The sequence below is a fragment of the Moschus berezovskii genome, chromosome 21, assembly GCF_049115385.1.
Source record: "Moschus berezovskii isolate FMDL1 chromosome 21, NW_MosBer_1.0, whole genome shotgun sequence".
NCBI classification, from domain to species: domain Eukaryota; kingdom Metazoa; phylum Chordata; class Mammalia; order Artiodactyla; family Moschidae; genus Moschus; species Moschus berezovskii.
The window spans coordinates 22,988,074-23,015,691 of record NC_142480.1 but is presented as its reverse complement, the minus strand read 5'-3'; the positions used below and the strand labels follow the sequence as shown (position 1 = coordinate 23,015,691).

The following is a 27,618-nucleotide window of genomic DNA, read 5'->3' as shown; positions in this document are numbered from 1 at the left end:
TAGCCAATTACGCTGGAGCTCATAAAACGAGGCCTTAAATGTCATTTAACTAGAAAATATTATAATCACCAAGTGGTCTGATTGTAAGATGATACTTGGGGCAACATCAGTGGTTACCAGAAAACAAATCGTGAAACAAAACACAGTTCAAATGCCCCCCAAATGCAACCACATATTTTCTACAGTAATACTTTCTGAGGAATACCATATTTCTGAAGGCACCAGCAATCAACATGTTTCTCATTTGAAACTAAGTATAATCTGACCTCCTTGTTTCCTAGTGATTTGCCTTGGGCAAACCAATGCCCAAGAATTTTTCTCATAAGAAAACTAAGGAACAAGCAGAAGGAGAGCAGACTGATGGAAACCCATGAATTCATCAGAAATATGGCGCTCTCTGCAAGAGGTGGTACAATGATTAGATTAAGAGTCTGGAGTGGTCAGAAGTTTGCGGTGCTGTCTCAGATCGACAGGATTTGGTTGACTGAACATTTACTGGTCTCTCATACTTCACTTGAAGGAAGAGATAAAAACTGCTTTAAATTGTTATGTAATTTGAGGGTAGGAATATCAAAGGTTTTAGAAAAGTTATTTAAAAATTAGAGGTTTACAGCCACTACTTCCACATTGTCTTCTTTTCATTTAATAAACAACGAAATTTGGTGTCTAGTGAAAGGTGATACAGTGTAATGGAAAAACCATGGTATGTCACTAGTACTTGTTTGACTTTGGGCAAGTTAACTCCTCTGATCAGTTATCTCACACAAAATACAGAAATACATAATGATGCTGAATTATGTTGAGACTAGTGCTGTGTTGAATAAAGGTATAAAAAAAGTCCCTAGCACAGTGTCTGGTACACTGAAGAAAATAAACATTATTTTCACATTTTTCTTTACCTATGTCACCAGAATATCTTAAGTTCCATTTAACTTCCTTTTCTCTACATGTCAGAAAGAAAGGCACTAGGTGCTTTTGTCAGGGGAACTGCTGACTGAAACTGACTGCCCTGACCAGTTACCTTAGTAATATTTGCATGAGTTATCTTGCAAGAGAAGGTTCTGGTAAGGAATGTGGAACTAACAAGCTCCCACCAACTGGAAGAATTTGGGAAAGGTTAAAAAGGAGAGGGTAGACTCCAGTCCACATGTCCTACCAACCTCCCAGAATCCTTCTTGCTGGAATCCATCTTGGCTGAGAGATGCACATGCCACCAGGAATGACCCTGAGTCAGAGTGATTGACCAGAGACAAACTGAAAACTAACCTGATTACCATAAAACCTGAGACTGTGAGCCACGTGGAAGAGCAGTTCTCTTAGGTTCCCTGACCCTGCTGCTCTCCACCCCAGTGCCCCTTCCCAATAAAGTCCCTTGCTTTGTCAGCAATGCATCTCTTTGGACAATTCATTTCAGGGTGTTAGACAAGAGCCCACTCTCAGGCCTTGGAAGTAGTCCCCCTTTCCTGCAATACTTTCAGAGAAGAGTGAGGAGGTAGATAGTCCTGTTTGTAATTTTTTTTTTAAGCAAAATTTATAATCCCTTCACCCATCTGGAAACATCGCAATCACTCTCTTTAAAGGAATGACAAGTACAGCAAAGACTAGAAGAACTCTCATGAAATAACTTCGAAACAAAAGGAAATTAGGTAGGATTCCTGAACGCATGGTAAATAGAGATACCAGCTACTCTTTTCAAGGGGAGTTTACAAAATGAAGATTATTGGTTTGAAGGCACCTAATCAACTAGGCTAAATCTTTGTGTCTTCTGGGCTCGTGATTATAGTAGATGGACCTGTTAGTATATTTTGGCAAACCAGAGAAAGATGAAAAATCACGGTGAAGATGGAGGTGCTCTCAATAGTGACAAATTCCTTCCCTGTGAGTTTTCTACAATGATGGCCTTTTTGGTAAAATCTAAGTAAATAAAATCAAGTAAAAACCTAGACAGCATATTAAAAAGCAGAGACATTACTTTGCCGACAAAGGTCCATCTAGTCAAAGCTATGATTTTCCGAGTGGTCATGTATGGATGTGAGAGTTGGGCCATAAAGAAGGCTGAGTGTTGAAGCTTTTGACTGTGGTGTTGGAGAAGACTCTTGAGAGTCCCCTGGATTGCAAGGAGATCAAACCAGTCAATCCTACAGTAAATCTATCGTGAATATTCATTGGAAGGACTAATGCTGAAGCTCCAATACTTTGGCCACCTGATGGAAAGAACTGACTCATTGGAAAAGACCCTGATGCTGGGAAAGACTGAAGGCAAGGAGAAGGGATGACAGAGCATGAGATGATTCGGTGGCATCATTGACTTGATGGACAAGAATTTGAGCAGACTCCAGGAGTTGGTGAAGGACGGGAAGCCTGGTGTGCTGCAGCCTATGGGGTTGCAAAGAGTTGGACTTGACTGAGTGATTGAACTGAAGTGAATACGATGATTCCACATAACAGAAACTCTTACTTAGAATTTGGAAGGCTTTTCAAAAGAAAACAAATTAACTTCACCTCTGTAAAACTGGGTTGAAAAACTATGTCTTTAATAATAGCACAGTGTATTTATACTTTAAAAAAATCTTAGAAGCAGTAAAGGGATCCAGATCCATGTGATTTAGATTTAGCTATTGTCTCTTAGAAATATGAATTTTGGTCTGAGAGGTGGGGAACTGCATCTCTAAGAATGGTGCCAAGCACTAATTCACTTTCTTAGACTGGAGAAATGGGAGACTGTGTAGATTCTAAGTGCATTAACAGACTTTAATGGAAAGGGACTAGCTTTCAAAACTTCTAACTTGCAGGGGCTGGGGTGAGGGGTTAGATAAGAAGAATGAAGAGAGATGAATTCTCCTAATTATATAAATAGTCAAATTGACTAGCACTAGACTGAGTGACTTCACTTTCACTTTCATGCATTGGAGAAGGAAATGGCAACCCACTCCAGTGTTCTTGCCTGGAGAATCCCAGGGACGGGGGAGCCGTCTATGGGGTCGCACAGAGTCGGACATGATTGAAGCAACTTAGCAGCAGCAGCCTCTCTGTAGACCACAGACCAAACTGGCCTCTATGCACCTGAATGAAAAATCATCTTTGAAAGCAGAGTGTACTCTAAGAGCTAACTAAGAAAATAAAAAGGAACTGTTTTACTAGGGTAAAAATTCAACACAGCATGTGTTAAAAGGTTTTCTTTTTTCTTTTTTTTTTAAACTTAAAGCTATGAAATGCTCTTGCTCTGTATCAAAAAGCAGCTTTTTCTTTTGTATTTTTACAAATATTTCCATCTTTAAGACAAGAGCTTTCTGACTTTTGCTAACAACGTGTCCAGATCTAAAGGATTACAGAAAGAATGTCAATTTGCCTTAGAAGCAATTAAACGTACAGTTGAGAAAAAAGGCCAATTTTACTATGCAAGGACCACACATACTGTATGTTTGTTATATTATTTGATATCAAAGCAGAAACATCCAATTCTTCCTAAAACACACTTGAAATGAAGAGTCTGGCTAAGGAATTCCCACATCCAATTCAGAGATATCTGTTACAGTTTACAGAACTGGGTAATGCTGACATTATTGTTTTACAGGAAAGAGATACTTTTACTGACTATATACTACACTATGGTTTCTTTAACTTCATATATATTTATTGGGTAAAATGAACATGATTTTGATCCTAATCACCATAAATGCAGGTATATTATCAATGACAGATACCACATCGCCGGAGGAACAGCAAGAATTTGCTGATTCTCTGTCATTAGATGACCTCAAAATATTTAAACAGCCTTCATCGCTTCAGAGGAGGTGGTCAGTAGCAAGAATTATCATCTTTCTTCTTCATTTTGCATCATCATGATGTTGGTGTGATGACTTTCATTCATTTGTTCAGCATAACTTTACCGAATATCTCTACTTTGTGCCAAACACAGGCATAGGGAATACGAGGGAAGTGAGACATGGCCATTAGCGAAATGTATTCTTAGGGTGGGAGAGGAGAGATAGAAAACAAGCTCAGTAAATTAGGGTGGTGCCTGCTATATAACAGACCTGTGCATGGGGAATGAGCCTGGAGAAGAAGGGAGGCCGTCCTAGGAAGGGCTCTGTACACCTAATAAGAAGTTTAGACTTTACCCTGCAGGCCATGATTTTACATATTCCTGAAATACTCGAAAAATAAAATAACTAAAATAGTATGGTACTTGCATAGAGACAGAGAAATTAATGAAACAGAACAGAAAATGGAGAAACCAAATAGAAAATTTAACTGATAAATATGTGCAAGTTTAATAAAACAAACAAACTAGCATTTCTAATTAGTGAATAAGGAATAGAATTTTTAACCAGTGGCATTTGGACAGGTGACTAACCATTTGAAAATAAAATTTGATTCCTATATGCCACACTGTACATTAAAAACAAATCTCAGATGATTAAAGATTCTAATGTAAATGTTTATGATCTTGGGGGTTGAGGATGTCCTTTTTTAATGTGCCATCAGATATCACAAAGGAAAACAGATATTATCACAAAATCACAATCTTCAAAGATCACAAACCTCTGAACGGTTTAAGATATTATAGTTGTAAGACAAAGAGCAAGCTAGGAGAAATATTTGTAATTTATGCAATAGTTAAATAAATTAATAAAAATTAATAAAAATATCTAACCTAAGAGAAATGAGCAAAGGACACAAATATGCAATTCATGGGAAAAAATGACAATGATATAAAAGTATGCTTGACCCCAGTTACCATCAACAGAATTTTATTATGACAGTTTTCTTTTTTATCTATTAGATTATAAACAGGAGATGCACATGAGTAACAGATATATCAAATAATGATTGATATGGTCCAGTGTTTGAGAGAGTGTGAAGTGAAAACTCTCAAATACTAAGTCAGTACATACTTTTTGGAAGATAATTTGGCAACATATGTGATATAAGGTATGCATCTCATTTGATAAGTCCATAGCTAGCAACTTTTAAAAACAGAAATTAAAAAATGTGAAAAAATAGTATAAGAATATATACTGTACTTTTTAATAGTAAAAATCTGGAAACAACCTAGTGGGCCACCAAAGGGGATTAATTGAACAAGTTACAGTATGGAGATAAATAAATTACTATGCTGTTGTTCAAAAGAACATATTGGCATGGAACAACATCAACGACATACGTTTAACTGAAATGAACAATTAGCAAAACAGTATCCCCAGTAAATTCTGCTAAGAAAGATAGTGAACTACAGAGGTTGGGAACATGGGCTTTGGGGAAAAGTTGACTTGATTTGAGTCCAAGATTTGTAATTTACCAGATATGTGAAAATTAACTTTTCTGAATCTTGGTTTCTTCATCCATCTAACTTGAATGGATGCTCACAGAACCTACCTCAAAGAGCTATATGGAAAATTCCTAGTGCATAGTAAAGGCTAAATATATACTAGCTGTTATTATTACTGTTATCATTTTGGTATAATTATTGTTGTCAACCAATTCTCTTATGCAAACAACTTCAAAACGCAAATCTAAAATCCTTTGTAAAATTCTTTATGCTTGATAGAATCTTTAACTGAATCTATACATCAAAGACAATTTTAATTTATGTAACAAAAATATTCTATTTATCTGATCATCTAATAGACAGGATGATGAACTTGACACATCAGTTTTTGAAAACAGTATGTTTTGATAGAATATTCATAAAATAGAATGCAAATAAGGAACACAGTTGGGCACTATATTTAAAAAACAAAATAAACAACTATCACATTTAGACATTTCCAGTTATAAGAACTTTGAAAAGCTTTAATAGCACAAATTAAAAATTGTCCTATAGTCATCGAATTATTTTTAGTAAAGGATATTATTAATATCCTTTTTGAGATATTTATCATGTGTGTGTGAGTACTGAGTCACTTCAATCATGTCCGACTCTCTGTGACCCCATGACTGTAGCCCCTCAGGCTCCTTGGTCCATGGGATTCTCCAGGCAAGAATACCGGAGTGGGTTGCATGCCCTCCTCCAGGGAGTTTCTATCATATACATATTTAATTTTCAACCGTATTATCAGGAAAAACATGCACAAAAATAGAAAAACACCCTTTTCAATATTTTTCTCTACTAAGACTAGGAAAAGAAATCATTCAAAATGAGAAAATGTGTTATGTAGTAATATATTAAAATGTCTACATCAACACAGAGATTGTGTGAAGAACCATACATACCCTTCTGTGCGGAAAATCATTCGAAAGCTGTCTCCTAAGCTTTTATAACTGTTTGGATCAGTTGCACATCTCTGAATCTGGAACCTAGAAACAAAATCAAACAAACAAAAAAAATCCAAGTTAAAGATTTCACCAAATGGCTTTTCTCATTTTTCAAAATCTTAGGAGACTCAGCATTTTCAGATTAACCTAAAACATTCTGGATTTTGCTATAGATTTTACTGATTTATTTGCCTTATATAATCTTTACCTTATTCTTGTAGCCTTTAAAAATTATGATATTTCTCTGTGCTTTAATAGAACTGCAAAAAGTGTGTTTTTCCATCTGTTTCGTAGGCAGATGCACCCTGAGGCATTCATGCTTTTTTCCTTTGTGAAAACCACATGCATATGTCATAGATGGTTTTAATGTATAATTCAGAAATCTGAAGATGCATATGAAACAAATAAGTAGCTCTATTTCTTATCTTAATTAGTGCTCTTTGATGGTAATTTTATACAAAGGTTAAAAATACAGAGCAGTTAATATGGCCTAACTTTGATCCTGATTATGAATTTGGAATTCATTCTGGCAGACAGGAGCCCTTGTTTGGAGCAAGAGTTCAGGGCATACCGTGATACCATTTACTATCACGACTTCATGATGGAGCAGAGTTGGTCATTAGGAGTAGTTCAGATTGCCTGGACTTTCACAGAAGCACAGTGCTCCACATGTAGTTTGTGTGCAATAAACAAAATTCTTTTTTTCTTCTTCTTCTTTTTGGGTATGATCGTGCATTTCAGAATTCTAACCTTCAAAAGGTGAAAGTTTCCAGTAGGAAGGTCTTAACTTATTATTTTGTATCTTAACTGGGGGTTTGTTTTTAATGAGATTTATGACAAGTGCTCTCATTTACCTACATCCTGGCTCTTCATTTTTGGTTTTCTTTAGTCTGCCTACCTCTTGTGTTTAACTTCCTTGTCCCAACTCTAAGGTAAGGCCCTTCCCCCTTCTGTACATCCCTCCACAGTTTTCAGTTCAGTTCAGTTCAGTTCAGTCGCTCAGTCGTATAGCAAGCCTTTAAAAATAGAAATTCTCAGATATACCTCTAATAGTGTCTACTCTGAGATGCTTTTCTCAGATTGTTGGATTTATGACATGATCACAACTTCTACCTCTGAGAGTGATTTATTTTATAGTTCTAGGCCCCAGGGAATTAAGCTGAAAACTAACACATACATCACAGAAAAGAGAGACTATTTTCATTGTTTGAAGTGGTTGGAAAGAACAGTATATGATAAGACTGGCAAGTGAGGCTGGATTACATTTGACTTTGTAAAGTGGAGAGTTGCTGAACGTGATTGTGCAGGAGAGTTGTCATCCTGAGATGAGGGAATTGATTCTTCCAGTAGATTAATTGAAACATACAAATTCCTAATAAAATATTTATTGTCTGATTGGGTGGATTAGAATGGGAGTATGGAGGGCAGAACAATGATGAAGGCAATTATGACAGTCTGGGTGAAGATAACGATGCCAGAATATGAATGGAGGTTAAGAGAAATGTCATAAAAGAAGTGAGCTTGTTGGGTGATCCTTTTTCTCCTTAAATCAAACTGGTTTTTTAAATGATACATTTAACATGATCTTCTCCTGATCCTTATCAACCCAGAAAGCAATAATAGTAAGTCCTAGACTTAGTATTGCCAAAGTCTGCATGCACGTGTGCTCGGTCACTCACTGTGTCCAACTCTTTCTGACCCCATAGATTTGTGTGTGCTCAGTCACTCAGTTGTGTCCGACTGTTTCTGACCCCATGGACTGTAGCCTGCCAGGCCCCTCTGTCCATGGAATTTCCCAGGCAACAATACTGGAGCGGGTTTCCAATTTCATTCTCCAGGGGATCTTCCCAACCCAGGGATCGAACCCATGCCTCCTGCATTGGCAGGTGAATTCTTTATCACTAAGCCACCTGCGAAGCCCCGAAGTTCATTCAGTTCAGTTCAGTTCAGTCGCTCAGTCATGTCCAACTCTTTGTAACCCCATGAATCACAGCACACCAGGCCTCCCTGTCCATCACCAACTCCCAGAGTTCACTCAAACTCATGTCCATTGAGTCAGTGATGCCATCCAGCCATCTCATTCTCTGTCGTCCCCTTCTCCTCCTGCCCCCAATCCCTACCAGCATCAGAGTCTTTTCCAATGAACACCCAGGACTAATCTCCTTTAGAATGGATTGGTTGGATCTCCTTGCAGTCCAAGCGACTCTCAAGAGTCTTCTCCAACATTACAGTTCAAAAGCATCAATTCTTTGGCAATCAGCTTTCTTCACAGTCCAACTCTCACATCCATACATGACCACAGGAAAAACCATAGCCTTGACTAGACGGACCTTGGTTGGCAAAGTAATGTCTCTGCTTTTTAATATGCTATCTAGGTTGGTCATAACTTTCCTTCCAAGGAGTAAGCGTCTTTTAATTTCATGGCTGCAATCAGTATCTGCAGTGATTTTGGAGCCCCAAAAATAAAGTCTGACACTGTTTCCACTGTTTTTCCATCTATTTCCCATGAAGTGATGGGACCAGATGCCATGATCTTCGTTTTCTGAATGTTGAGCTTTAAGGCAACTTTTTCATCTCCTCTTTCACTTTCATCAAGAGGCTTTTGAGTTCCTCTTCACTTTCTGCCATAAGGGCGGTGTCATCTGCATATCTGAGGTTATTGATATTTCTCCTGGCAATCTTGACTCCAGCTTGTGCTTCTTCCAGCCCAGTGTTTCTCATGATATACTCTGCATATAAGTTAAATAAGCAGGGTGACAATATACAGCCTTTTTCTATTTGGAACCAGTCTGTTGTTCCATGTCCAGTTCTAACTGTTGCTTCCTGACTTGCATACAGGTTTCTCAAGAGGCAGGTCAGGTGGTCTGGTATTCCCATCTCTTTCAGAATTTTCCACAGTTTATTGTGAAGTTCATTAACCTCAAATTCCTTTCTAGATGCTTGTCTCCCAAATTACCAAGTATTTTTTTTTTTTAATATTTGCCATGTGAAATAAGTTACTATGGATTTTACAAAAACCCAGGGAATTATCCTCACTCTTGAGAAGCGCAATAAATAAATGAGAAAAAGCAACTGGTAATATAAGGAAAACTGTCCAAAGTGTCAAGTAGCAGCAGCGTAAGCTGCCCAGGTGTTCATCAGAGGGAGCAATGACTGCTTTCTGCAGAGTCAGGAAGGATCTGAGGAAGCAGAAGGGATTGAGGCTGCTCCTGTAGGATTCAGAGAGGCAAAAAGACTAAGAAAGAGGAAGCATTCCAGTGGGGAAATGAGAGAGGAAAAGATGTCCTCTTAAGAGATGTGAAGGAAAAGATCTCCTACCACGACAACCTCCTTCATTTCCTTTAGGATGGATGTTTCAGCACCCTGCTGGTGGCATTCAGCTGCCCAGGATGGGTGGAGACCTGAGCAGGTTAGAGGATGGTGTTTATGAGATCAAGTCGGCAACCAATATAGAGCATTTGGCTTTTTCCTACTCCTCAGCATTTCAGCTAACTCTGTGGCCATCTCACAGTCATGTGATGGGTCCTAGAAGGAACTGTGAGTCAGCAGAAGGACTAAAGTAAGTGAATCCCAATGGCAAGAAAATTGACCTTAGCTCCTCTCTTACTGATGGGGTTAGAGATATCAGCTTTGTCTATGATGTCTGTGTGTTCCAGTAATATCAAGGTGGGTCCTCCCTTAGCTTATGCAAAAATAAAACACAGGGTACAATTATTTCTTAATTAACTAGTTTTCTAACCTGGTTATTGGAAGTTTAGCATTTCACTCACTGGTTGTGATTTCTTTCTTACTTTCAGTATCCAAACAGATGTTTCCAATACACTATTCTCAGTTAATGAATTCCTGAATACTTACTATGAGGTACTGTACTATTTGGGATATTTTGAAGAAAATTAGATATAATCCTGCCCTTTAGAAGCTTACAGTTAAGTGAAGGAGATATACAAATAGGTGATTCCCATATGCAAGAAATAACGTTTAGGAATATATTTTGGAGTATCACATGTCAGCACAGTTTTGCTAGTGCTGAATAAACACTAGCATTACTCTTAGGAGAGATGGTCTCCCATCTGCGGCCAACTGAAAATATTATAGTGCTACACAAAAACATTGGAGGGAAGAGGGAACATGAGAAGTATACATCTGGGCTTAAATACATGTGATTAAACTTTGTGTGTATGTGCGTCTTAGTCACTCAGTTGTGTCCGACTCTGCGACCCTACAGATTGTAGCCTGCCAGGCTTCTCTGTCCATGGGATTCTCCAGGCAAGAATACTGACCTAGGAATCGAACCCTGGTCTCCTGCACTGCAGGCAGATTCTTTACCTGTTGAGCTACAGGGAAGTCCTATAATTAAACTTTATCCTCCCACTTCAAAACTGGCAGCAAGGACAGCTGGTGGAATCTTTGAGGAGTGTTCCATTTAGAAGATATCTGTCTGATGAGTGATGCTGTGATCATTACAAACAGGAGTAGCAACATCAAAACAGTATTGCGTGAGGAGGAGAGTCCACAGGCTATGTTGTAGAGCAGTGCAAAAGGATGGGCAGACACGGTAAATACTAATTCCTCCATCAAACCTCCCACCATTCCTTACTCTCCTGAAGCAGCTGGAGGTCCCATTAGGCAGGCTAGGGCAAGTACAGCTGTCTCTTCTACTGCACATCTCACACACTGGCATGTCTACTCTTTGCAGAGAAGGTCCATGCTACATTTAGTTCCACTACACATGACTTATTCTGATCACAGAGTTATCAGTTCTTCTAAGGAATCTGTTTCAAGTCGATATAATTACAGCGCATTTTGGCCAATCATGTAAAACAGCAATTTCCTTCTTCCTCTCCATTACATTTCAACAACTTAAAAGGTTTCTCTCTTGGATTGAGGCTTTACATCAGCATTTTCCAAACTGCGTTCTGTGCTAACAAATTCTCTCTATGCTCGGGGAGACAATTTTCCAGTTACGTAATACAACTCTTTGTAAAATTACAAAGGCAAAGCCACACTACTCCTGATTATGTTTAGAAGAAAAGAATGGACTTTCCCATTGTCCTAATAAAAGCAGCTTAGACACATCTGGAATCTCCATCTGAGTAACGTCTTTTTATTACAATGAAAACTTGCTGCCAAATGGGTAAATTGGACAATGGAGTAATACTTAAGACATATTCGGTGCCTAACATCAGGTCAGAATGAAACACAGGGAAAGGAGTGTGGCTCAGACCTTATGCTCCATTGACCAGCAGTCAGCGGTTTCATGTGCTGTGGGGCCAGGGAGCCTGATATTGCACTCTCTTAGAGTTGGGAAGAAACAGCCCTACCATCTCCTTCACCATAGATGTTGGTATGAAGCAAGTTACTGTTGTAGTTTCCACAGGGCAAGGAAGAGCTGCTCCATGTTCATAAGCAAGTGTATAAGCATATTTTTAAAAACCAAAGAATGTTCTCACTCACTAAAGTATTTTTCTTTAAACTGGTCAAGAACTATTACTGCAGTATTTCCCCTAAGCTACTGGTGGACTTAGTCAGTGATACCAAAGTCTGTTGCTGATTCTTAGCATGGTTAGCAATGCTGCTTTAGGCATTCAGTTTGTCTGAGCACTTTCTAAGATACCACAAGAAAGATATGTCTTGAGAAATACAACAATTTTGCTGCCTTAAAAGCTGTGGAATGAATTCTTTGAAAATTCCTAAATCTCAAACTCACACAATGCCTTTATTTCCAAAGTAAATTTTATATCTATCATCTTCATCTACTGTTGGCTGACAGCGTCTATACTGGGAAGTGGAGGCTTCAGGGCACACACACATGCACATATATGTGTGTATTTACATGTATATGTGATCTATATACTTATATGAATGGTGGCAATTGAGTTGCCAAAAGTCAGATTAGGGTAGGTGATAAGACTTGTTCTAAAGCTATATTTGCATAGCACATACTTTGCATTTAGTTAGATTGTATGATTATTTGTGGTGCTTTAGGTCTGGGAACTGTGGTGTTGGAGAAGATTCTTGAGAGTCTCTTGGACTGCAAGGAGATCCAACCAGTCCATTCTAAAGGAGATCAGTCCTGGGTGTTCATTGGAAGGACTGATGTTAAGCTGAAACTCCAATACTTTGGCCACCTCAGGTGAAGAGTTGACTCACTAGAAAAGACTCTGATGCTGGGAGGGATTGGGGCCAGGAGGAGAAGGGGACGACAGAGAATGAGATGGCTGGGTGGCATCACTGACTCGATGGACATGAGTTTGAGTGAACTCCGGGAGTTGGTGATGGACAGGAAGGCCTGGTGTGCTGCGATTCATGGGGTCGCAAAGAGTCGGTCATGACTGAGTGACTGAACTGAACTGAACTAAACTGAGGGCTGGGAAACAAAGAGGATTTGGAAGTTGGGCAAAAGCCATCCTAATTCATCTCTTTTGTGCTGCCACCAATCCTAAGCAAAGCAGTGAGACAGGTGGGTTTTATTTTTAGCATCATCTCCAGATCTTTTCCCAGTCCAGGAATATCCTAATGCTCTCTCCTACCTTGCTCTCAGAAGAGCATTCACACCAATTATTTATCCTTATTGTGTCTTTTGGGGTTTCCCAGGTGGCTCAGTGGGTAAGGACTCCACCTGCAATGCAGGAGACACAAGAGATGCAGGTTCAATCCCTGGGTCAGGAAGATCCCATGGAAGAAAATATGGCAACCCACTCCAGTATTCTTGCCAAGAAAATCCCATGGACAGAGGAGCCTAGTGGGCTAACATGTATGGGGTCTTAAAGAGTCAGACACAACCAAAGAGACTGAGCACGCATACACTGTGGTTTTTAATTTGATATGCTCTCTTCCAGAACTTGTCCCCTGTTACAGGGATTTCAGCTCTCAAGGAAGAGGCAGAAAGGTTTGGTTTTGTTTAGGGTGGGGATGCATGGGTACCTTTACCACCAGAGACAGCCCCTAGTGGTTCTTTTCTCCTTGAGTGGACTTTCATGCTATCATCATGCACTGCTCCACAAAAACTACACCTTTGTGTTAAAGGAGGTGAGGTACTTGGGAAACTGAGACGCTAGGAAACACTAGTTTCGCTTCCACTGCTGCCGCCAATAAATAGTGTAAACTGGTGAGAACTATAATTGAATCCCTCTTTGCCTTTCTCCTCAGTGGTAAAATGGCACCACAGACAAGAGAGGACACTTGACTTTGAAGGGACAGTGACATACTGACTTAACGTTGGACTTTGTTAGCCGTAAGAGATAAGAAACATTTCATTTTGCTTTGTAAAACCCCAAATCCCATAGGGTGAGAGACTGCTAATAAAAATTGTACACTGACAATAAGTGGTGATGAGCCTAAGGAAACTCCCTGCAGAGATCTTTGTAAATGTGCTGTGAACAAAGATTATAAGTAATTACCAGAATGTTACACGTGCTCCTTAATAACACTTCAGAAACCTACTAATGAATCAGAGATTAACAGACTAAAGGTTTGCAATTACAGAACACATTAAAAGGATAACTGTAGGAAGATTAAATAAAGGTTCTAATTCACTGTAACTAGCCTATCTTACTGAAATAAGATGTTGTTCCTACAGAGTATGTTTGCTTGCTTACAGGTTGGTTGAGCATGGCCAAATTACTGAACACGCAAAGACACGTCCGAGACTTTGAAATTCAGGTGTGCATGCCTACCTTACAAACTTTGGAGAAAGGCCCTATAAAACACATCAGTAGAGAAATTCCCACCAAGTATGTTGTTTCCTGTACTGTGAAAAATTACCTTACACTGAAGCTGCCCCAAGAGAAGAAATACCCCTTTCCATGAAAGGTTAACCATTGAATTGAAGGGGGAAGGGGCCATTGCAGTCATCCCTGCAAAGGGACCACATCAGGTGGTGGAGAGTTGAGGATGCTGATTTAGGAGATGAGTCTGTCAGTTTTCTTTAGCAAGTGCTGAGGACAAAGGTTTTCTTCTAACATTCCTCTATTGTCCATAGCCTTCTTGTTCTAATTTTAAGTCCCTGGTGATGGTGAATGGTAATTTTAAAAAAATCGTAGCTATGGGTATTTTGTTTTACTTCAGATTAAATATAACAAAAAATCCACATACCATTGCCTCAGCCATGATGAACATCAGTTCAGTTCAAGAGCCCTTTAATCATGTTGGAAGGGTGTGGCTTACAGTTCTAGATCCAGATTTTGGTCTCAACTTTTCCCAAAACCTCCATCAGCACAAGGGGCAAGGTTAAGAGTTTGGGAGACCCAACAATGAAAACCACAGGTCCTGCTTTCAGGAATGGAATAAACGTGGGTTGGGGGGCAGGTACAGGGAGATGTAGTAATTAGTTATAAAATAAGAATAAGGCAGGACACAACATTTAATCGAGATTCTAGGAATTTAGTCCATCTGCAGTTTAAGCATTGCCTTTGCTTGCTGGGTTCACAATCTAGTCACAATCTAGGCCTGGCATCAATTAACACCCTAAAATAACGCTAACAAATCCTCATACGTTTGGCTCTGCCTCAGCAGTGATCACTGACTGAAGTTCAAAAGCTGTATTCACATATTTGGCTGCTCATCAAATTATCCTGACAGTTCAGGGGGGAAAAGATACTTCTCCTGATGGTTGCTCAGTCATCAAAGAGAGAGTCTCTTTATGTAAGAAGTAGGTGCCTTTACCTGGGAAAAATTAAGATGTCCTTTGTTTAAAGTATGAATATCTTTACTAGGAATACGTGGGTTAGGCTATGCTTTGGCTAAGTGTTTATGATATTGTAAAGAAGACCAATAAATTTCTCTGTGTTATTATAAAACAGTTTATAATTTTGAAGAAACATGTAACCTGGAGTGCTCAGTCAACCTAGATAATTACTACAGATAAGGTAATAACATCTTGGCAAGGCCACAAAAGTGAGGGAAATCTTCTGTGCCATGTAATTTTGAACACGTTTTTGAACAGAGCCTCAAAAATATTATCTCTCTGAAATATCAGATCAACCCAGATAGCCTGATTATACTTTCGGTGATTTCCTGTGATTCGAGACACCTCTAATTGCAGTCTCTTTTCACAAGCCAGGGAGATTTAAAACCTGATAGCCTGTGACTGTACATTGTACAATTCACACTTCAACAGTACACTTGAATATCCAGTAAATGGCTCATCGTTTTGTTAACCACAAATTTTGTTACAATAAACATTTACCTATGTGTCCTGATTAATGTGATGAAATAGATGTAGTTTCATACATCTTACACAATTATAAGGTATTCTTAGTATTTTGGACCTGGGTAAAATCTGACATTGTAAAATGAATCATGATAAGACAGTTTATTCTACTGTCTGGCACAAGTTCTCCCAGCTGTTTTTATTACTTAAGGGATAATAACTAAGTACGCTGACAATATAATTCTACAATTTATTTTAATGAAAATATGCTAGTTAACAAGTCAGAGACAAATGATCATTAGAGATTACAACCTAAATCTAATAATGTTAAACCACAAGCAGTAAAACAGGCTAATTGACAGAGCTATATGATTAAAATGCTCCAAGCATAAACTGGTCTCAATTTAACAAAAAGTTTGACTACCGTGTCTTTCAGTCATTTCGCTTTGCAAACTACCAGTCACATTATAAAACTATGCTTAATATCAGATTATAATGCTACCACTCTTTGAAAAGACATATATGTGTAGGTATCATATCTATATTGAATTAAAATTCACTCTTAATGCCAACAAATGACCTCATACCCAGACACACCTATCTATATTTCCCAAGTACATTAAGCCAGGCTGGCCATTACAGTGGCTGACTAGCATGAAACCAAATTGTACTTGGGAAATAAGAGGGATGGATCACAGACTGGAAATAAAACCCATTACCAACGTGATGAACACAGAGAGGGCTACATCAAATTCAGCAATCAAACATTAAAATAACCACAGTCATGATAAGTATCACAGTTTCCCCATAGTCCCAAAATAATTGCAGTTTTTTAAAATTTGACCCCCCCCAAAAAAAAAGTTAGCTATGTTCTTTCTCTCTCTGGTCCTCCCCTTTCCACCCCTCCCAACTTGGGTTCACAACTTTCCTTGATGTTCACCAATAGCACGTACCACCTCATGACAACAGACCACACATCGTTCTTACCTCAGCATTCTTGAACCTCAGCTCATTGCACTGGATGGTACTGAAATTCTTGGTTTCTAGCCTTCATAAAAGATTTCCGGAACAGGGAATTCACAAACAGTCAAATCTACCAGAAGTTTTTTGCTGGCCCTGGGAACACAGCCACTTGACAGAAATTAATTATGCATTAGAGACCATAAGCCTGGGTCCCAGTGAGGGGGAATGTCAGAGAAGATGTCCCTACAGACCTAATATATACAATCCATATTATTTTAACTTATCAAATGTGCCTATTTTATAGTTTACTTAGTATTGATAAGAAAGGCTGCTTTTCAATAATGTCAAAGAAAGAAAGATGAAAAGTGTGGGTGGTTTCTTTGTATTCATAAGCATAAATGCTTATGCTAGAAAGAAATTTGAAGAATGGAGATAATAAACTTGGCTATTAATGAAGAAAACATGCATATGCTTATCAAAGTTGAGGAAAATTTCAAGGGAAGTTTACATTTTTATATCAAGATTGACCTCATATGTTACCAAGATATGGGTGAGTTATTGATTCCAAATGAGGACACAGTTTTCAAAAGCATTTCATAAGTGGACAGGACCTGAAAATGACCCCCAAATAATAATAATCCTGCTTACTTGTAAACCATTTTTAAGTCTGATTGCATTTTTACATTTTTTCTCTCATCTCAGAGTGGAGTTTCACAGTTCCTTCTATTTATAGGGTTAAAATCACTTGAAAAAAAAGAGAAAGAAAGAAAAGTATCAGTCTGGAGCTACAAATGCATCAGACTGGAGGGAATAGGTTTCCCTGGAGTCTCTCAGTTGTACTAGAAATTTGTCTAACTCAGTGAAGATCAGTAAAAATCACTATTCTGAACCCAAGCTTTTTTGTTTGTTAAAAAGGGAATAATGTTACGTGCACATCACCAAATGAAAGGCAACTACATCCACTTAATTTGACCTCTCCTTGTCAGGGGTATACACTATGGATGGAGCGAAATCTCTGCCTGGGGAAAGCGGGCAGGACATCTTTGATAGAAGAATTTCAACTCTATTTGAAGAGCAAAGACATCAAGTGATTCCTTTCAGCCCTCTCATTGTAGACTGGACTGATACATTCTGGATCAAAAAAAAAAACCCTTTCTAAGTTTATCTAGCATCTATTCTGTGGGATTTATTTCCAAGTGTTTTAAGTGCCCCATGTGTGCCTGGAAAATATTGTCAAGACCACTATCTACTAACTCTGTAAATTCTTTTGCTCACTTTCTCCTTTTCTCAACTAATAACTTTTAAGGATGAATACTCCATTATGTCAATGAACCCATGCTTGAGAGTGCCCTTGTGGAAGGATGTGGTTTCATTATTATCATCAAATAACAAGCTAAAAATAATTAATAATCACTTAGAATGCTAGAAACTGAAAAGATATGTGAATTATTCCCATGCAGGAAAAAGTCTAACTTGTTCACAGAACTTGTACAGAAATCCGTGTTTTACTAATTAACCCAATGTTTAATAAAAGACAACTAATGCTTTTGGTTGAATTATAGATGGGTACTTTGGCAGGTAACAAAACACTTCAAGACAGTGCAAGTCATTTAATTTTGTAAAATGCTGATCTAATTCCAACTAAGCAGCTTCTAAATAAAGCTAACTTCACTTTTTAAAGCAGTTTTTTAAATAATAACTTGCTGTTCTACAATTTAATATCCAGATAACCAGATATCTTGGTTAATCTAGACTCCCTAAAATCTTAAAGACTAAACATAAGACATTCACATAAAATGATACCCACAAGAGAAACCGATAGTAAATATGTGAGTTTAAAACCCCTCCTTCAGAATTTTGCTAGATTGTGTTTTGGTTGTCTCCAGTGAAACTCCACTCACTCTCATTCATTTAATCATCATGAATTCTAAATGTGAAAAATAGACTCAAACATTCGGAGTTTTAGTCCCTCCCATCACAAATGATACCTTAAAACTGAATATAAAAGACTGAATATCAAAAGTGTTCTTTTATACAGTGAAATTTACAGAGAATTCAAGCCAACTAGCACTTATGGAATGCCTATTCTGTATGGGGCAACTTGGGTGTGAGACTCTGCTTAACTTAGACACTGACCTTCTTACAGATGTTTGCATTCTAATAGGAGACAAACATGAAGCATTAAAACATTAATAACAGGCAAGTATTCCCAGATTTGTTGTGTTCTTGCTTGCTCCCTTGAACAGTACACCGGGAACCCCTCCTCACACACATCATTTTTGTAGTGCCTGGGGTTGGAAGGGACCTTCTAAATAGAAACCACCCTCCCATCCTGTTGCACAGTGATCTCATCAAGCCTTGCAAGGTGTTGGCAGGCTAGTCCTTGCACTAATGGCCCCATAATGCTTTTCTAGTTCTTAGATTTCCTGACATGGTTTTGTTCACTCCCTTCTTGCTAGGCAATGAGCTATATTTTCTTGCCCATCAGTGTGTCTGCCCCTAAGCACTCTCCTTGCTTCCCTCTCCTTCTCCCACTTTTCTCTCCTGCATTCCTCCCATGACCTTTAATTCATCACTTACACCCAGCAGTGAACCAAGGACCAGATAAACCAGCTGGGTCATGCCTCTCAGTAAGGGCTGGAGGGGCCGCACCATGAAACAAGCCCACGGACATCAGCACCTTCCCTGTAAAACATTCAAGCTGGCTGTCCAGTGACCATTTCTATACCAGTGTCTCAGTTCTGTGTCAGAGCTGAGGTTCTGAGATAAGTGGCCTCTGGCTGAGTTTGAACTTTCCTAGACAATGAGCTGTGCTGAGAGGAAGAAGGGACAGCCAGCCTCTGATTTCCTCTGGTATCTCTCCCCTGGTGCTAGGGTCACGCTGAAGGAGAGCACCCCAAGCAGGTACAGTCTCTCTGCCTGGTGGAAGGATGGCCCTGCTGCCATGTGCCTATTTCTTTGGGATTCCTCCACTTTGAGGACTTCATAAAGAGTTCTATTGCTCCTGGAAGCCAAACAAGAATGAATTTATAACACAGTGAGGACACATAGCACAGCTGACCTCAGCCATAAGGATTCCTTCTCCATTCTGCTTCCCTATTTGTTTGGTGGATGTCATTTGTTTGTTTCTTGAAATAAAATGCCCTTCTAGTTTTTTTCTATGTTTGTTTTCCATTTGTGCATTATGGACTAGTAGTGTCTGTTATTTAGATTCTCATAGATGCATGTTTAGCTTGAAAACTTCTTTTTAAAAAATATATATATTTTCAGAAATCTGGCCAAATCCCCAAGGCTTTCTGTTGGCTCCACTGGTACTGCACTAGAGGAGGTAGTGAAAGAGGAAAGGAAGAAAAACGGAAGGGGAGAGAAAGAATGAAAGAGAGAAATAGAGGGAGGGAGGGGGGAAGGAAGGAAAAAAGAAAGAAACACTGTAAAATACTGTACTTCCCAGTACAAATACTTCTAATGCTTCTGGAACTGCTAAGGCCACTCTTACTCATTTGTGTTCGGTCAGATTCTGGCAAAAATCACAGGACAGCTGCAAATCCATACTTTGAAATGTCTATTAAAAGAAATCTTGATATAATTTATAGAAGAGATGGAAGGTAGTCCCTATTTTTTTTTCATTCCCTTGAAAACAGACATCTTTTCTGAATAAAAGAAGTAGAGAAATGAGCATTTTCAATGGTGAAGTCGGTATATTCACAATTTTAAATATATGACGCCAAGAGAACTTTCTGCAATGTAGATTGGTTCTCATATGTACAAATATGTATGTATGAAAGTGCAGTATGAAAGCGGAGTGAAACTGTTACTTTCTCAGTTGTGTCCAACTCTTTGCAATCTCATGGACTGTAGCCAGCCAGGCTCCTCTGTCCATGGAATTTTCCAGGCAAGAATACTGGAGTAGGTAGTCATTCCCTTCTCCAGGGGATCTTTCTAACCCCGGGATTGAACCCGGGTCTCCTGCATCTCAGGCAGCTTCTTTACCTTCTGAGCCATCAGGGAAGCCCCTATGTATGGTATAGCATTTATAATATGTATGTATATATATTAATATAACTTGGGTCAGGTTGAGTTTAAGCTAACTACATGAGAATTAAAAAGCTATACAATTTATGAAAGTTTACATGTATACAGGTAAACAAGCATACAATCGATATATCACGCTTATAGACACAAAGAAGAAAAACAAAAATTTTCTTTTAACTATCAGATTTAAACATTCTAGACATTTGAAGACATAAACAGATGCCTTTTTTATATTGCAATACCTATGCTAAATGAATCTGGCTTCACGAAGGGCTTTGGTTGCCAGGACTGCCATGTGACACATGTCGTATCAGGGGGAAGTGATTACTATAGAGACCATCTGTGTCAAGGAGGTGCCATGAAATCTCCTGGTCTCCTGGGAACTGGGACTGGGATGTGGGAATCCATCAGGGGCTGTTGCGGAAGCAATTCCTTGTATAAAGCTGATGCTGGGAGATACCTACACAACCAGAGAGTAAGTACATCTCCAGCCCTCTGTACATCCTGGTTTAGGTCATCTGACTTGTTCTTTTCAGTGAAAAAGTAATGTATGGTACTTCGAGACTGAGGTTTTAAAGAGTGCGTGGGGCTTCTCCAGTCTCTACCTCATTGCTTCTTTTGAGTGGTACTTGCAAAATACCTTTATGTCAAGACTACCCGCATCTTACATCAAATCTGTATCACTTGCAAGAAGGAAGCAGAGAGCTCCCAAGCTCTAATCCACCAGATGGAAGGAGCCTGGATCATTAAATCACACACTGAGGGAACCTCCTAAATTGGACTACTGTATGAGTATACCTGGTGGGGGGGTAAACCACTGAAACTTGGTTTATTGGTTACTGCAGCTAGATCTGCCTTAACTGATCCAAAGACCAACAGTGCACTGTCTGTCTCTCCCATGTCCTCTCTGCAGACCAGCTCCTTCTGGTTACGCATACTTCCTTCTTCTCCATAGCACTGACCTTGACGAAGCAACCCCGGCCTTGGTATAATAGGACACAAACCCAGGGCCCACCGCTTACTGTTCTCTGCCACTACTTGTGCCAAATCCCTCCCGTCTGTTCTTTCAGACCCACTCTCTACTCTTCTCCACCCTGTTTACTGCCCCGAGAGGTGATCTGAATTGATTATATCAAAAGACTACTATGTTCTCTGCCTTCCAGTTGGATTTGGTCAGTGAGAAGCCCTGGCAGGTGACAACAAGACGGGAGGAAAATGAGTTGGGGACATTTATTTGTCTGGTTCCTTCCTGTGACACTTCTTCAGGCTTGTCTCTGTCAACACAGGTTCACCGCTCCTCTCAAGGAGCTCTTTCTTTGTGACTTTCATCTTTCAAGTTTTGGTAACCTTTCCCTTCACACACACCTTTGAATTTAGGCATAGGGATCAGCGTTACTTCCTCCTGCTGGTAGCCCCAGAATCCTGAATTCTTCCTTGTAATTTCCTTATACCCTGCCCATACTCTTTATAATGAATCCATTTATAAACCCTCTTCAAATTGTCCCAGTTTGAGAGTTCTGATTCCTGTTGTTTTCTCACTGCAAAATCACATCACAATTAACATTCTCTAGGGAGTCAGCAATCTATCCCTGGCTCACTTGGCTGCATCCATGGGATGGAGTTATTGTACAAACATGGCCATTAAGCCCACCCCATGAGTAGAGCCATTGAGCGATGGCAAATTGCAGCGGAGGAACATGCAGGCAACCCCAGAACATGTCTACCAAATAGTACATCTTCATTTCTTCTGGCAAAAGTTTCCCTTCCTCTTTTCACTTCTCTTCAGCTATATGATTGCCATCATCTGTTGTGGCACCTTTTCCCCCTACTGGACTGCTTCACCACTGACAGAACACATTGCTTTTCACAGGATCGTGCACTGTCAATAGTGCATATTCCCAGTACCCCGTTTAGAATTCAATTCTTTACGTTTAAAAATAGAAATGTTCATAAAAACAAAAAGGGAGAAAAAAGTAGAAATCACCACAGAAGTACTGCTATGTTACTTCTTATGGCAAAACAAACAAACAAACAAACTTTGTAACCAACCTGGACATGCTATGAATATGTCATATAGAATTTGCATCCAAAGATCTAATCACAATTATCTCTTTCAGATTTTTCTGGTATCATGAACACTGTTTTACTGCCATTGTGCTAAGTCCCTTCAGTTGTGTCCAACTCTTGGCAATCCTATGGATTGTAGTCCTCCAGGTTCCTCTGTCCATAGGATTCTCCAGGCAAGAATACTGAAGCGGGTTGCCATTTCGTCCTCCAGCGGATCTTCCCGACCCAGGGATGGAGCCCGCGTCTCTTACATCTCCTGTCTCAGCAGGTGGGTCCTTTCCCACTAGTGCCACCTGGGAAGCCCCTCTACTGCCATTGGTTCCCAGCAAAAGATGCTACATAAGCATCAAATCGAATGGGAAAGTATTATTATTAAACCAAACATCTCATCACTTCCATTCAGTGTGAAAAGTGCCTCACACATGGGCGTGGGGGGACAGGTAGTCTCAGTAAAGCATGTAATCTGAGGGGTTATGAAGATTGTGTGAATATCCAGGTACAGAATCCAAACATTCCCTTTGAAGGGCTTATTTTTCTCTAAATATTTTATCCTGGTCCTTAGCTGCTCAGCCATGTCTGACTCATTGTGACCCGTTGGACTGTAGCCAGCTGGTTCCTCTTTCCATGGGATTCTTCACACAGGAATACTGGAGTGGGTTGCCATTTCCCTCTCCAGGGGATCTTCCCAACCCAGGGATCAGACCTGTGTCTCTTGTGTCTCCTGTATTGCAGGTGGATATTTTACCCTCTGAGCCATCTAGGAAGTCCCATTTTATTCTAGGATGCTAGTTAAGACTTTGGTGTTAACAGTTGTATCCTTTTTCTTGTTTCAGGAAATGGGAAACTAGAAAGCACTTGCACTTCTCTGGGAAAACACAAAATGGGAGAAAATACATATTTTCACTCTACTTAGTTTTAAAGTTGCATGTCTTATGTAGGATGAAAAAAGTTCAACATTGTAAGATAGGTGTTTTCCCTACTCCATACATGAGAAAGCCCACACCAACCCCTTCTCAGCATCCTACATCATCAATTTCATTACTGGAAATGGCTTAGGTTTACTAGAATTTCATGATGGGGTTCAAAGTGGTTTTGAAAGTCACAGATTGATAACATGGCCACAATTTATATCCCTCCATCCTTGCAAGCTTTCCAACACAGAGAAGCAGTGGTTAGCTAAAATCATGGGAAATAAATGAGTGCTTAGAAATCAGAACAGCACAAAAGAATTTTATTTACACTGATTTCCAGTGGATGTATAGAAAGCAATTTATCTTTGTTTTATCGTGTTTCTTCTAAACAGTAACTACATACAAAAAGATCATTAAAATAGCATTAGAACTCTGAGTAAAATCCACAAGCTTATGGATTTTAAAACTACCTTGTTCAATATAGCCACTAATCACATGTAGCTATTGAGCAGTTGAAATGTGGGTAGTGCAACTGGGCAAATGGGTTTATTTTAATTAATTTAGATTTAAATTTAAGAGCTCCAAAAGTATTAAATATTTTCCCATTAAACAACTGCATCATTTTGCTAGGACTACATTTTAACTCTTGAGAGTCCCTTATACTGCAAGGAGATCCAACCAGTCCATTCTAGAGGAGATCAATCCTGGATGTTCATTGGAGGGACTGATGCTAAAGCTGAAGCTGCAATACTTTGGCCACCTCATGCGGCGAGTTGACTCACTGGAAAAGACTCTGATGCTGGGAAAGGTTGGGGGCGGGAGGAGAAGGGGACGACGGAGAATGAGATGGCTGGATGGCATCACCGACTCTGTGGACATGAGTTTGAGTGTACTCTGGGAGTTGGTGATGGACAGGGAGGCCTGGCGTGCTGTGATTCATGGGGTCGCGGAGAGTCGGACACGACTGAGCGACTGAACTGAACTGAACATTTTAACTATTGGATCCAAAAAGATACACTGTAGTAAAAATCTAGTTTTTACTTTTAAAAATGTGGCTAATAGCAAATTTTAAATTATATGTATGGCTAAATTATATTTCTATCAGAAAGCTCTGGCTAAAAAAGTGAACACTTAAGGCTAAAATGCTAGTTTACTTTCTGCATGCAGCTGCACCCCGGAGAAGAAAATGTCAACCTGCTCCAGTATTCTTGCCTGGAAAATTCCATGGACAAAGGAGCCTGGCAGGTTACAGTCCATGGGGTCACAGTGTCAGACACGACTGAGTGCACACACATGCATGCACGCATCCTAATATATGTAGCATTATCAGTTCGTTGGGAGACCATCTCTAATATATAGAGTAGGTATGATATTGGGAAGAAATCCTGAATTTCAAATTCAACTTTCATCTTACAAGCTTAGTGTTACTTGTATATAGTTCCCCCACTTACTTCAGTTGTTTACTTAGGTTTAAAGTAAAATTACTTTCCACCACAAGTTAATTTTATTATGTCAGTTTTGAACTGATTAAAGATGAAAATGTCTCCTTGATATTTCTCCAACAATCTTTCATGAGATGCATCAACCCTTAGAATGAAGCCACATAAGGCTGACAAAAATGTTTTCTGAGAAATCCAAATTGGAATCTACTGAATTAAATTCCAAATCAAATTAGAAACATTGAAAAGACTCTTAAATACACAATGTTCTTTTCCTTCAAGCTATATGAGTCCCAGCTGAAGGTACCAGTACAGTCTTTTCCAAGTATAAAACTTGAGAAAGATCAATCCATAGATATATGCTCAAGTCATTTCCATGCTGTGTCTTTGCTAGGTAATTAGAATCTTCTAAACTTAAGGAATTGTCAGCATAGACTTAAAAGAAAACCAAATCCCTCACTGAAAAACAGAAAGAGCCAGTTTCTCAGGACAGTGCTGGAGAGAAGTTGGAGCTATTTTTGGAGAGATAGTGACTTGAAAATCACCAGAGTATAATGAAAATTAAAAGTGCTTTTTTCTTCCAAATCAACTGACTGACTCTATAAAACAATACACTTATCTTCATTACAAGTCATAACAATGACTTGAGAACTTCCACTTAAATGTAATGCCTCTTTGTTTTTCCTTAGGCAGGACAAGAGATGAAAACTGGAAAGTTTGGGTCATATGGATCATGGCAGTACTGCTATGTCTGGAATTTTCTTATAAATATCCTATTGCTTTGAGGCTCACAGGCCTGGCTAAAACAGCAGGGACAATCTCATTTGCACTTTTATAGTTGTAGAGGGATTTTCAAGAGTTAAAACAATTTTCCATAATATTCTGTATTAACTTAACGGACCTGAAGTGTGATTATTACACTTTTTCACGCTTTTCTGCAGGCTGACAGTTTGGAAGTAATTTTAGAAAAACAAACAAAATTATAAACAAATGCAAACAAGAAGGCATTCTTGGGTACTCAAAAGAATCTATCTGCAACAAATTTTTACTGCCTATTTTCAGCTTTATGCCTTTTTACGTGTTTTTTTTTTTTTTAAATAATACAAGTGACTTTCTATCCTTATGAAAATCGTCACTTCAAAGGAACACCTTGTGGCACTCTACAATGATGAAACAAATTTCAGAAAGCAAAGTGGATGCCACTCTTTATTTGTGTGATTAAACAATAAAGAACATTTTGTCAGAATCTATAAACCCTAATAAAGTAAATACTCACTTACTAGAGTTTGAATAACTTTGCTTAAAATTAGAAAAAAAATACTAATTTCACTAAAATATAAAACATCCTTAGAAGTCTATCAAAGTTAAATTTTCAATCCATCTACAAAGTGCATAGCAAACTATACCAGCCATAAGAACTCTAAAAATAGATGAAAAACAAGGAAGTTTGAAAATCAGTCAGTTAGAATTCAAAGTAGATATGCAGCACTATTAAAATAAATTTTATACAGAGAATATAAATGAATGCTTAAAGGAGATAGGATATACAAATTGAGATGATGGACTGGAGAAAATATGGGGTTAAATGAAGAAAACTTATTTGAAGCAGTTAACTTGTAATGTAGGGAAGGATAGTTCTGGGCAATGAGCAAAGTGATTTCATGGGTAAATGGGAAGTTAAACCAGCACAGAAAAGAACCTGTCAGAGTTTTTAAAGGAGGTATGCATACACCGGTGAGGGCTTATAACTTTCTCCTAAGAACTAAGTTTATGATTTTGAAAGCTTAGGAGGAATGTTCGAGAAATTTACAAAAAGGTACACTTATTAGAGTCAGAAAGAAGTAAGTATCTAAACAATAAGCTGAAGTGAGAGTAAATTATCAAATAGTTGATTTGTGTCTACTTAGGAAAGGGCGCTGGCGTCCACTGAACTTGGCTCTGTGAAGGGAAAACTTTGCCAGACCAATTTCATTTCCTCCCGCAGCAGAGTGACAGGCAACGTCTACCAACAGGAAGCAATAGCAAAAAAGGGGATGTTAAAATAGGCCAGGCATGAGAAAACCAATATCTGGAAAACAAATCTGATAAGGGATCTGGCAAAGTAAGGGCTTATCAGGGGGCTCAATGGTAAAGAATCTGCCTGCCAATGCAGGAGGCGCAGGAGACGAGAGTTTGATCCTTGGGTCTGGAAGATCCCCTGGAGAGGGCATGGCAACCCACTTCAGTGTTCTTGTCTGGAAAATCCCATGGACAGAGAAGCCTGGTGGGCTATAGTCCATAAGGGTCTCAGAGTCAGACACGACTAAGCACACACACATATATTGGCAAAGTAAGGATACACACAAGGATAGCTGTAATTCTTTTAAAAGTCCACTTCCCCTATGTAAAATCATTTAAAATTGTGGAGTTGATAATGAAGCAAGGGTGGACTTCTAATAATTGTGCTCAAATTGGCAATATCCGTTGGATCATCAAAAAAGCAAGAGTTCCAGAAAAACATCTACTTCTGCTTTATTGACTATGCCAAAGACTTTGACTGCGTGGATCACAACAAACTGTGGAAAATTCTGAAAGAGATGGGAATACCAGACCACCTTACCTGCCTCCTGAGAAATCTATATGTAGGTCAAGAAGCAACACTTAGAACTGGACAAGGAACAACAGACTGGTTCCAAATTGGGGAAGGAGTACATCAAGGCTGTATACTGTCACTTTGCTTATTTAACTTATAAGCAGAGTATATAATGCGAAATGCCAGGCTGGATGAACCACAAGTTGCAATCAAGATTGCTGGGAG

At 39.0% G+C, this 27,618-nt stretch overlaps 1 protein-coding gene across 3 annotated transcripts in view; it reads right to left on the bottom strand.

Annotated features, from left to right (window-relative positions):
* SLC25A21 (solute carrier family 25 member 21) overlaps positions 1-27,618 on the bottom strand; it is a 542,462-nt gene that overhangs the window by 148,820 nt on the left and 366,024 nt on the right. For all 3 annotated transcript variants that reach the window (XM_088829485.1, XM_088829483.1, XM_088829484.1), the window contains exon 3: positions 6,217-6,300. In XM_088829485.1, the coding sequence (XP_088685611.1) occupies positions 6,217-6,300 (84 nt within the window). The remainder of the gene's footprint in view (positions 1-6,216; positions 6,301-27,618) is intronic.